Raw genomic sequence first — 13,253 nt, forward strand, 5'->3', positions numbered from 1 at the left:
GTTGCCATTAATTTTCAATGCAAGTTTTTCTATAATGTTTACATAATAACAAATTTCATTTGTTGTTTTGTTTATTGACCCACAATTTAACATAATGTAATGCAGATCGCTCCCCATTCTGCTTCTGAAAATGACTCTTTCATAAATGACTTTTTAGCTTCACACGCACCAACTTTTGATCAAACAGTAAAGCCATGAAATTTTTCCTGTTATCTAGATCTGTTTCAAAAATTAATGAATGCCATAATGTAATGACTTTAACTACTCAGAGTAGATACAGTATAATGACACAGTTCTTAATGACTTTTGGCTGTATCAGCGGAATCTAATGGTCCCATCTAAATCCTATGTAAATGCTATATACAATTCGTCCCAGCTCCATTAGAACTGTGGTTATGCAAACTAAACGTCATGGATTATGTTCACAAAATCACTGCATTTATTCAAAATAGTCTCCCTATGAATCAAAACACAACTGAAATAATTTTAAAAGTGTTCTGAAACAGTCACTGAAGTCCTTTTTGGAGTTGTATTTAGTACTGTAGTACAACTTTCTTGGGTGTCCATAATTTTGGCTTAGTGTGTTGTTTCATTGCCAACTTCAATTTCAGGAACAACCATAAGTTGGCTGGGACCAAATCCAGCACTTACAGTGGGTAATAGAGGACGATGATCCGTTTGCTGGAAGATCTCGGGCACAGTCTTTGCTTTGTGACCTGGGGTGTCATCATGAGGAAGCAACCAGGAACCCCTGTCTCTGTATTTGAATCGAATTTGGTGAAATCTCAGCCATAAATGCTGCAGGATTCTAAAAACTTGATGTAGCCCCACTCCTCCACTGCCACTTTCTGACAAATGTCAGAAATGTACTGTTTACATTTGCAGCCAGGATGCCTGCTGCAGGCATTTTCTACACAGAATTATTTGAAACATTAAGGATCGTAATGCCACAAGATGCCATGAGATAGCATTGCTTTGGAATTTCATACAAGCAGTCCTTACGGAACTTGGACACACTGTGTATTTAAAAAATCACTTAGTACAACATTGCTTATTGTGACTTATCGTATAAAACGACACATTTGTTATCACGTTTTTGGAGAAATATATCACATCCAATATTAATTTTTGTTTGTTACACTTTTGGGAATTACTAACAGTAATGTAATGGTTATTTTCAATCTCTTGTTCTTTGTAGTTTCTTGGTTTCAAATCAGTATGTGTACTAAACAGTCAATGCAAGCATCATTTTAAAGATGTCACAAAAAAGAGAGTAAAGTACTTAACATTGAAGAAAAGTCACTTGTAATATGGCAGTTAGAAAATGGGGCGACAAATGCCAGTGCCATGAAGGAACTGGGTGTCTAACACTACGCGATTTCTGCTATTTGGGAGGACGGAGAGAAAATAGTGTCTCTTTTCAAACACAATTCTTTAAAAATCAAGCAGGCAAGATCATCTGAGCACAAAGATATAGAAGCTTTACTTACATGGTGTAAGCAGTAAAAATCAAACAATGTTCCAATCAATGGATCCATTAGAACCAAACTTTAAGTGTTCTTCAACTTGGATACAATGTTTCTTAGCTCAGAATGATATTATTGCCAGGAAAATTTATGGTGAAGCTGCTGGTGTATGTGATGGCATGACAGACAGGTAGCTATCTAAGAAGTGACATGTTTTGTGTGAAGATTAAAAGCCAGATGATATATTCAGTGCAGATGAAACTTGATTGTTATACAACATGATACAAGATAAGATACTGATGTTTAAAGGCAGACAGTGTTTGGGTGGGAAAGTGTCTAAGACAAGATCACAGTTATGGTTGCTGAAAATACAACAGGATCATGTAAAGAAAAGCTTTTGGTGATCAGGTAATCGAGAAAATCTAGATGTTTTAAAAATATTCACTCCCTATTTGTACTTAATGAAAGCAATGCAAAATCTTGGATGATCTTTTTGAAAAGTAGTTGCATAACTGGGATTCTCCGGTGAAGTCAAAGAAATGAAAAATTATTCTCCTAGTCAATCACTGCCCTGCTCATCCAGTACTCAACAATATGCAGAGCACAAAGCTTGTATTTTTACCTCCAGACATCACTTCAGTTCAACAACGTATGGATCAGGGAGTTACAAAATCTCTGAAAATGTGGTACAAGAAACTTCAGGTGATGAACATGTTACAAAAATCAAAGGAGGTAAAGAAACAGTTTTCAACACTCCTGATGCAATTTCAATTATATCAGAAGCATGGGAAAATGTCACTCAAAAGACAACTGCCAGTTCTTTTAAACAAACAAGTTTCTGAGACCTTTCTGCACCATCCCATTGTGAGGATGACATGTTTTCAGCAACAGCTGACGGTGCTGATGATGAAGATGAGGTTGAAATTCCTCTGATGGAATCCATATCTGTAACTTGTAAAATAGAGGACTTCACTCAGATAGACAACAGTCTTATCATGTAGGCCTCGCTGAGTGGAGAAGACACTGTAGCTGACATCCAGAGCCAACATGTGTTTGATGAACATGAAAATGGACAAGAAGAACAGTTTGTTGTGCCATCACTTAATGAAGTGATAAATTTCCTGTTTTCAAAAAAGAGTTTAATACAAATGACAATAACAAGGCATTAAAATAAATGCATTATCAAATGCAAAATGTGTATGCACATCTTAAATAGAAAAAGTTGACAACAATAGCTGATTACCTTAAGTAGGGCAGTGTAATGTAGTATGCGTTACTGTGGTGAATTTTAAAGTTAAAGCAACTGACTTAAAAAAAAAATGCTTTCTTTGCCATGATTGTAGAAAACTAGAAAATTAAATTTCAACAGTGTTATTTTTTCAAAATACTAACGTGAATTCTTTACAGACAAATGGAAAAACTGCTAGAAGCCGACTTCGGGGTAGATCAGTGTGGATTCCGTAGAAATATTGGAACATGTGAGGCAATACTGACATTACGACTTAGAAGAAAGATTAAGGAAAGGCAAACCTACGTTTCTAGCATTTGTAGACTTAGAGAAAGCTTTTGACACTGTTGACTGGAATACTCTTTTTCAAATTCTAAAGGTGGCAGGGGTAAAATATAGGGAGCGAAAGGCTATTTACAATTTGTAAGAAACCAGATGGCAGTTATAAGCGTCCAGGGGCATGAAAGGGAAGCAGTGGTTGGGAAGGGAGTGAGACAGGGTTGTAGCCTCTCCCTGATGTTATTCAATATGTATATTGAGCAAGCAGTAAAGGAAACAAAAGAAAAGTTCGGAGTAGGTATTAAAATCCATGGAGAAGAAATAAAAACTTTGAGGTTCGCTGACGACATTGTAATTCTGTCAGAGACAGCAAAGGACCTGGAAGAGCTATTGAACGGAATGGACAGTGTCTTGAGAGGAGGATATAAGATGAACATCAACAAAAGCAAAACAAGGATAATGGAATGTAGTCGAATTACGTCGGGTGATGCTGAGGGAATTAGATTAGGAAATGAGACACCTAAAGTAGTAAAGGAGTTTTGCTATTTAGGGAGCAAAATAACTGATGATGGTCAAAGTAGCGAGGATATAAAATGTAGACTGGCAATGGCAAGGAAAGCGTTTCTTAAGAAGAGAAATTTGTTAACATCGAGTATAGATTTAAGTGTCAAGAAGTCGTTTCTGAAAGCATTTGTATTGAGTGTAGCCATGTATGGAAGTGAGACATGGACGATAAATAGTTTGGAGAAGAAGAGAATAGAAGCTTTCTAAATGTGGTGCTACAGAAGAATGCTGAAGATTAGATGGGTAGATAACATAACTAATGAGAAGGTATTGAATAGAAGTGGGGAGAAGAGGAGTTTGTGGCACAACTTGACAAGAAGAAGGGACCGGTTGGTAGGACATGTTCTGAGGCATCAAGGGATCACAAATTTAACATTGAAGGGCAACGTTGAGGGTAAAAATCGTAGAAGGAGACCAAGAGATGAATACACTAAGCAGATCAGAAGGATGTAGGTTGCAGTAAGTACTGGGAGATGAAGAAGCTTGCACAGTATAGAGTAGCATGGAGAGCTGCCTCAAACCAGTCTCAGGACTGAAGACCACAACAACAACAATTTTTTCAAAGCACAGATGTGGGCATTACTAATTTTTTTGTGGTTGTGTGTGTTGCATATTTTCAGTAGTAGAAACTGTAGGCATTTTTGTACTTTATGTGTAGACTACTGTCTCTTCATTTTGGTACTGCTAATTAACTTTTCTAATACAGTAACTGTAACTAAGTTGTCTCATTCATGAGTATTATACCACACAGCAACAACATTAAGTTTAAACATGCTCAACAAATTATCTCATTCATTATCCAAGACTGTGTTCAACATTAATGAACAATTTACACTGTTGCTACTACTTTCTTCACTTATTAAAGGTTTTTACATTTTGATGGCATCTTATTGCTGTGCATACTGCATACACATAAGAAAACTTCCTCTTCAGTCCCTCTCTACAAATGTTGTATTGTGAATACTACTGTTTGAAGTTTTAATGCTATGGCAGCCTAAAGTTAACAGACACCAAATTTTTATCAGAGAACAAAGCAAAAATCTGGTCTGTGTGACTATCGGGTATAACAACAACAAACCATCAGCCCCTTTGATGTTGTTGTAACCAGTTTTTTCTGTATTTACTTTTCTGGTTTTGCCTAACAATGGCAGTTCAAGACATTTTATCATCCTCCTTAAGTCATCAATATAGGACACTTTTGATATTGTTCTAAAACAGTGCAGCCGAATGTAACACTTCGAAATTAATGTGTAGCTAAACTTGTGATTCCAACTCAATGTGCCACATTCAGACTAGTTTTTATCTCATAGGTTTCTATTTTGATACTTATTTCATCTTTTGTCACAACATATAAAATTCCATCTCCCTGTATTGTTACTTCACTGCTATAGTTGGCAGTGACTAGCATAGTGCAACCTGGAGCGGGAACACACCATGTCGTAGACACCGATCTTCAGATGAACACAATACAGGATAATGACTTTATAGTATGTATAGCGGGTTCGAATGACATAGCTAAAAATGAAGCCGATGCCTGCATCAAAACGCTACAGAACTTTCTAGAAGTGAATAAATCAAGGAACACAACAGTAGCCACTGTGCCTCATAGACACGACCTAATTTACAGATCGTGTGTTAATAAAGAAATTAGGAAAACTAACATCAAACTTAAGAAATTGTGTGCAGAATACACAAAGTGCGATGTACTGGACGTAGGTAAACTACATCAAAACCTGCACACCAAGCATGGAATGCATCTTAATTACTATGGAAAAAGTGTTATGTGTGATCACATCAGTGAAATAATTAAAAAAAGACTATTACAAAATAGATCTGTCTATCAGCTTCCTGAAAGACTTACAGGCAAAAATGAGAAAAGCAAATTCGACAAGAACGAAGAAAGCAGGAAAGAGGAGACATCAGAAGATCCACAAAGGACTGCAGCAGCTACACCTGTAAGTGTTAATTTAAGATCAAGGCGGAATATACCCAAGAAGGAGGATTTTTTCTATCCCCCCTCTGAGAAAAGAAAAAACTTAGCATCACCAAACAAGTTAAAGATAGCATCATCAAACAAGTTAAAGATACACCATAAAACTTGCAAAGGATTCCATCAGCAAATTGTAGTAAATAAGGTAAAGTCTGAACCTCCTCACCAATGAATAAAAAAATTAAACAAAAAAATTCTTGATCTAAAAGTATACATCCATAATGTACAAGGGCTCAAAACCAAACTTAATGAATTAGAAATTTTGTTATCAAGTGCAAGTGAACTGTCAGATACACAGATATTATGTATTAATGAACATTTCATGAGGTCTTTTGAAATAGAAAGTGTTGTGATACCAAATTTTAAACTCGTAGGTCACTTCTCAAGAACATCTTACAAAGGTGGAGGTAGTCGCATATTTGTAAAAGACAACATTACTGCTACACCTCTTGATATTTGTAACTCGTATAGTATTGAAAAAGATATAGAACTGTCAGGTGTAGAGATCTAAATCTTTATATAATAGCACTTTACAGGTCACCCTCTGGTAACATAGGAACTTTCTACAAAAATCTAGCACCAGTAATAGAAAATCTAAGTAAAAGAAAATCATATAGTGTTCTAATATGTGGTGAGTATAATATAGATTTTCTCTCAGAAAACTCTAGCCATCTAAGCATTAAAAATTTTATGAACAGCTACAACCTAGACCTAATGGTCAACACTCCAACCACGATAACAAATCACAGTACCACTTGTCTGGATCAAGTAGCAAGAAATATAAATTGTACTGTACCCTCCATCAAACTAGGATTTTCAGACCACAATGCATTAATTATGCAGGTCTGGTTGCAAAATAACAGTCACGAACACAATAAAATCACTGTACAGAGGAGAAACTTCAATAAAACCGACTTGCATACTTTCCTCTTTGATATACAAAATGAAAACTGGCAAAATATATATGAGGCTCAAACAGTAGACAGCAAATATGAAGCATTCTTGGATATTTTCTGTTATTATTTTAATTGCCACTTTCCCTTACAAACAAAATGTATCAACAAAGATAGAAAACTCTCCAGCTGGATCACCCCAGGAATCATTAGATCATCACAAAGAAAAAGAGAACTTTTTTAAATTAGCAAATCCAAACTAGGCAGTAGTGAAGCATTTAAGTCATACTTTACTCTATATAAAAAGATATTAAGGAACGTAGTAAACGCAGCCAAAAAGCTACAGATTGATAACTACCTCAAATTGTCATCAAATAAGAGCAAAAGCATGTGGCAACTTATTAATATGAATACTAATAGAGGAAAACAACTACAAAGTGATATTACCTTAAAAATAAATGGAAAATTAGTCTCCAGTGGGAAAGAAACGGCAGAGAAATTCAATAACTACTTTACAGGAACAGTAGAAAACCTGGCTAACCATCTTAAAAATAGCTGTCCCTTACAACTAGAACCAAACTTATGCTCTGAGACTCTATTTTTAAGGCCTACATCTGAAATTGAAATAGAAAAGACACTTCATAGCAACATTTAAAAAAAAAAATCATCTGCTGGACAAGATCAAAGTCCATGTTTTCTCCTTCATAATTGCAGTAACTTTATCAGTAAACCCCTAGCCCACATAATAAACTTCTCATTCCTGAATGGGTAATTTCCTGGTATGCTCGAAATTGCAAAAATTATACCTGTCCACAAAAAAGGAAGCAAAGAGGATCCCAGTAATTATCGACACACTGCACTGCTTTCAACTTTTAGTAAAGTATTTGAATATATAATGGCCACCAGAATCATGTCCTTTCTAGACAAAGAAAATATCCTGTCCCCTGTTCAGTTCGGCTTCCAAAGTAAGAAAGCTACAACTGATGCAATACAAGAATTTCTAGATCATGCACTGGAACTTGTGCACAAAAAACTCCCAGTCATAGGTATCTTCCTAGATCTAACAAAGGCCTTTGACATGGTTAATCATAGTATACTTTTGCAAAAGATGCATTCCTATGGAATAAGAGGAAATGCCTATGACTGGTTTAAAAGCTATCTGGAAGACCGACAGCAGTATGTCGAATTAAATGAAACTAAGCTCTCAGGTACAGCTAGCACTGTACATTCCTCCATACATACCATAAAGCAAGGCGTTCCCCAAGGCTCCGTCCTGGGCCCCTTGCTGTTCTTACTTTACATAAATGACCTTCCTCACAGCCTACCAGACACAAAAACCCTTTTGTTTGCTGATGACACCTCTGTACTAATATCTGCGCCCGAACAAATTCTCCAATCTAATACAGATAGGACCACAGATCAAATAAGTCGATGGCTTCAAAGTGACAGGCTGCTTCTTAATGCAAAAAAGACAATTGGAATAACCTTCCACACTGCCCAAAACAGAAATCCATTACAACCAACTATATCACTGGAAAAAAATAATGTTAAACTTGAAAATGAAATAAAATTTTTGGGGGTCACTATTACTGATACGCTCACATGGAAAAGGCACATTGATGTTACCAGCACAAAACTTAGTAAAGTGTGCTTCATGATTAGATCAATAAGGAACGTCACTAACACAAGTACCCTAACCACAATGTACCATGCACTCTTTCACTCTGTACTTAACTACGGAATCATCTTCTGGGGCCAAAATTCTGAATCAATTAAGATATTCAAACTGCAAAAGAAGATAGTCAGAACAATTATGTTCAAAAAACAAAGAGACACTTGTAAACCATTATTTAAGAAGCTAAATGTTTTGCCGCTCCCATGCCAATACATACTAGAATTATTATTCTTTACCAAAAAAAGCCACTGTACTGATTTGATCTATGGGACAAATAAATACTAAATAAATAAATAAAAGTCACGAACAATGGCGGTCGAGTTTACGCTTGTTCTGCACACCCAAGTCAGGTATTCCCTGACGGCCAATGAGTACTCAATATTGCTCTGAGAATTCTTAAGTGAATCCTGTAGCTAACGTGTGCATTAAATATGATCATAGCGAGTTGTTTAGTGAATTTTGATTCCAGTTGTTCGACTTGTCATCACTGATTATGGTGGTAAGTGATAAACTCTGCATACATAAATGAGAGACATAATTTGCAGGATGTACGCTTTCCACAAGCAGAATGTGTGCGCAGGCACGTACCACAGTTGTCACTTGCAATCATCAACAACGCAATCTCCGTCCATGCCTCGACACGCACGAACTGCCATCGTTCGTGGATTGACCTATAATTGTTAATAAAATGTGAACTTTTGACTTTAAATGAATTCTCATCTTAGTTCCGAAATCCATACAATCATATATAACTATATCGTTGCACACAAAACAGCTGTGAAGGAAGTTTTATGATAACATCACAAATATATGGCCAAAAGCTACACTGCCACTAGTTCAGTTAACTGTAATTCAGCCCTCAAGATGTGTAGGTAAAATAATACTGAATTTAATACAAACTATTTATCATTAACAGGTTACTCAATTTGTTCATCAGATGAAATAAAAGAAAAAGAAAAGCAGAAAAATTCAACTTTCATATTTTCCATGAACATACAAAAACGTTATTTTGAACCAGAAATAATGTTGGGACACAAACAAAACAAGTAGAGATACACACTTCAATTGATTAATTTCTGTATCTTCACCTGTTTGTCTCTATAAGTGTTAGCGGGAGGACGTATGATGAGTTCTGCCATTTTAGTATTGTTCAAAGATGTATATTCTAACCATACATTACACAAGTGTTATAAAAGTTATTATGGAGATGAAGTTTATATCTGTATAAATAACCCCATCTGTTCATCATTTCGCCCGCGTGGAGAATCCTGTACCATGAAAATTGAAGCAGACAAGTGGAATTTGCACGAGCAGAGGTGGGGGCATCCAGTAACAGCATCGTCATAACCAACTCTATGCACAATGGCGATAACGAGAAGTACGTAAATTTAAATGATGAATGTTGATCTTAAATGTATTGAGTACCGAAGGTCTGTCGATATTAGTGCCAGTTAAAGTTCACTAAGGATATGTGTACCTTCCTATTTCTTTCAATTATTCTTTCCAATTTTTTTTATTATTCAAGCAGCAATTATTAATCACTTTCCATTATATATTATATTTTATGCCCCCTCCCCCCCCCCCCCCCATTCTGACACTATTCACAGGAAATAGTTTAAATCCTCCATATGAATCCCACATTATCAGCAATAGTTAGATTTTGTAGTACTCTGTACAAGAATTATGGAGGGGACAGTTCACATCTGTTCCATATCTACAACAATGTAAGATTTAAGTAGACCATTCTTCAGTGTCATCAACAATTCAGTGGGGCAACATTTATATTATCCATCTATTTCTTTTTTGTAATGTATAAGATCTCTTTATGGCCAGTGGATAAACAACAGCTCATTAAAATATTTATCACTGTCAAATTCACAACACTTTTTTAAGAGTGAGGATTAAACCAGTTATTTCTAATTATAAAATGTAAGCTTCCCTGGCAAGTCTTTACAGTACTGATAATTTTACTTGTATGGGCAATAGGCTGTGGTCTACGGCATGTTTCTGTGGTAATGTTGCACCTTGTAATGCTGGAGAGATCCTCAAAGGCTCTAAAGACTTCATTAGTGCTTTTCGAAATCAAACAAGCTCAGCAAGCTGAACTATTTCCATGTAACAGTGCAATGGTCTGGTAGCAATGTCATTAGATCTCAGATAAATTGTGGCCTTAGTGCTAAAAAAAGTGAACAGCACCAACTTTTCTGCGGTGCAAGCTCCTTAACATAAAACAGTGTAACTGGTCAGATGACATCACTCTCCAGCTGTTGTGCAGTTACTTACAAGTGGTTTGGATTGTTGAGTTTGACTGATTTTGAAAGGCAACTAAAAAAGTTTTTACAATCTCTGAGGATATCTCCAGCATTAACAGAAGAAATAATTGGCACAAAAAGGCCTAATGCCCATACAACTAAAATCAGCAAAAACTGCCTAAGACTGCAAAAAAATAAATTAGAAGTAAACAGTTTTCCTAATAGCTATACATAATTGGAGAGGATCTGAAGCCTAATTTTATTTACAATAGATGAAGTTTAAAGCCACAGATATGCATATACAGATGTTTTCTGATTCACAATGTGAACTTGTCATTTCAAAAGTTTCCACGTGAAAGTTGTGAATATAATCCACCATTACAACATAAGGATTATAAGGACATCTCTATAAGATTAGGGTGTATTCACACACACACACACACACACACACACACACACACACACAATGTGAACAATCACTTTCACTTGTTTTCCATCAGCTTGCTCTATAGATGTTGAAGTGAAGTGAAAAATATTAATAAATAAAGGAACATATAGCAGAATGACTCACCTCAGGTGCCATGTAGCGTTTCGTGCCAACACGGTTGTTAAGGGGTATATCCACAGTATCTGTGGCCACATCATGTCTAACAGCGAGACCTAAGTCTCCTATAGCACAAGTTCCATTGGATTTTACTAGGATATTTTTAGTTTTGAGATCACGATGTGCTATAGCAGGTTTCCCTAAAATGGCAAAAATCCTTCTAATTTACATTTGTTCATGTATGTGCTTAACAATGCAATAAGCCTCTAAAAAAATTATTAATTTGTTTATTTAATTACAAAACATACACCCTGATGAATGATGGGAAAGTCAGTAATATTTAATAACTGTAATGGAAGTTACTTACAACACAGACAGAGTTGCGTTACAACATTTAAATGAAATCGTATCATTACTGATAGTGAAAAACTAAATAGGAGACATTAAGAAAGATGGTGGTGAATTTGAAAAGTTTCATAAACAAAACTGTCATAAATATCATGATGTTGCTGTCCTAATTCAATACAATTCATGGTTCAAAATCACAGATAATTTTGTTTCTTTGGTTATTAATATTTACACCCTATTTATTGCTGTTTGCTGTTCAACAGCACTACAGTCTCACTAACATAATTGTTTTCTGAACTCTGTGTTCTACAAAGTTTAAAGACAAAATGTTGCCAACTGGAATTCTCCGAGAGAAACCAAATTCTCCTAGAGAAATCAAAGTATTCTGGAATCAGATATCTTTTAGTTTTCATCTTACACAATTAAGTGAATGCAGAATGAAAACAATGAAACAGTATCTTTAATGTTGGGAGTAATCATTACAGATATATCACATGGATTGATATTCTTATTGTTACACAAATGATCTACCATCATATATCCCAGAGGCAGAAATAGTTCTCTTTACTGGCACTGTAAGTATTATTGTCTATAATACTAAGCAAATATCCTGGGACACAGAATCTGGACCCACTTGCAGGCTGCCTATCTAATGGCTTCCAAGGGAAACAAAAATTTGATTTTTTATATGTATAATGATATGGTTATAATAGAAGGAAACATTCCACGTAGGAAAAATATATCTAAAAACAAAGATGATGTGACTTACCAAATGAAAGTGCTGGCAGGTCGACAGACACACAAACAAACACAAACATACACACAAAATTCAAGCTTTCGCAACAAACTGTTGCCTCATCAGGAAAGAGGGAAAGACGAAAGGATGTGGGTTTCAAGGGAGAGGGTAAGGAGTCATTCCAATAGCGGGAGCGGAAAGACTTACCTTAGGGGGAAAAAAGGACGGGTATACACACACACACACACATATCCATCCGCACATATACAGACACAAGCAGACATATTTGTCTGTCGACCTGCCAGCACAGCGTAGGCAGGTCAGTTGATTTACCAACTGACCTGCCTACACTGCGATGCACTCTATGTGGGAATGACCAGCAACAAACTGTCCATTCGCATGAATGGACACAGGCAGACAGTGTTTGTTGGTAATGAGGATCACCCTGTGGCTAAACATGCCTTGGTGCACGTCCAGCACATCTTGGCACAGTGTTACACTCTCCGGGTTATCTGGATACTTCCCACCAACACCAACCTATCTGAACTCCGGAGATGGGAACTTGCTCTTCAATATATCCTCTCTTCCCGTTACCCACCAGGCCTCAATCTCCACTAATTTCAAGTTGCCGCCACTCACACCTCACCTGTCATTCAACATCATCTTTGCCTCTGCACTTCCGCCTCGACTGACATCTCTGCCCAAACTCTTTGTCTTTAAATATGTCTGCTTGTGTCTGTATATGTGTGGATGGATATGTGTGTGTGTGTGTGTGTGTGTGTGTGTGTGTGTGTGTGTGTGTGAGTGTATACCCGTCCTTTTTTCCTCCTAAGGTAAGTCTTTCCGCTCCCGGGATTGGAATGACTCCTTACCCTCTCCCTTAAAACCCACTTCCATTCGTCTTTCCCTCTCCTTCCCTCTTTCCTGATGAGGCAACAGTTTGTTGCGAAAGCTTGGATTTTGTGTGTATGTTTGTGTTTGTTTGTGTGTCTACCGACGTGCCAGCGCTTTCATTTGTTAAGTCACATCATCTTTGTATTTTAAAATTTTAAATGATGACATAATTTACTCATTAAGAGTTACAATTTTAGGCAGAAGATTCACCACTGTAAGATAAGTATTACAATTATAAACTGTGTATATGTCTTGAGGTAATGTAACTCTCCATGTGCAAATACCCTTACTAAATTCATGCAGTATTTGAGAATGAGAGTACTTAGGGAGTTGCAATAAACTTTTCACATAATTTCAAACCTTTATGAAACTTTTACACAAAAT

General features: G+C 36.3%; 1 protein-coding gene across 5 annotated transcripts in view; it reads right to left on the bottom strand.

Moving 5' to 3' along the window:
- Positions 1-13,253, bottom strand: part of LOC124794648 (TGF-beta receptor type-1) — a 189,102-nt gene that overhangs the window by 15,261 nt on the left and 160,588 nt on the right. For all 5 annotated transcript variants that reach the window (XM_047258167.1, XM_047258165.1, XM_047258170.1 and 2 more), the window contains one exon: positions 10,919-11,091. In XM_047258167.1, coding sequence (XP_047114123.1) covers positions 10,919-11,091 — 173 coding nt within the window. The remainder of the gene's footprint in view (positions 1-10,918; positions 11,092-13,253) is intronic.

Source organism: Schistocerca piceifrons, chromosome 4, assembly GCF_021461385.2.
Source record: "Schistocerca piceifrons isolate TAMUIC-IGC-003096 chromosome 4, iqSchPice1.1, whole genome shotgun sequence".
NCBI classification, from domain to species: domain Eukaryota; kingdom Metazoa; phylum Arthropoda; class Insecta; order Orthoptera; family Acrididae; genus Schistocerca; species Schistocerca piceifrons.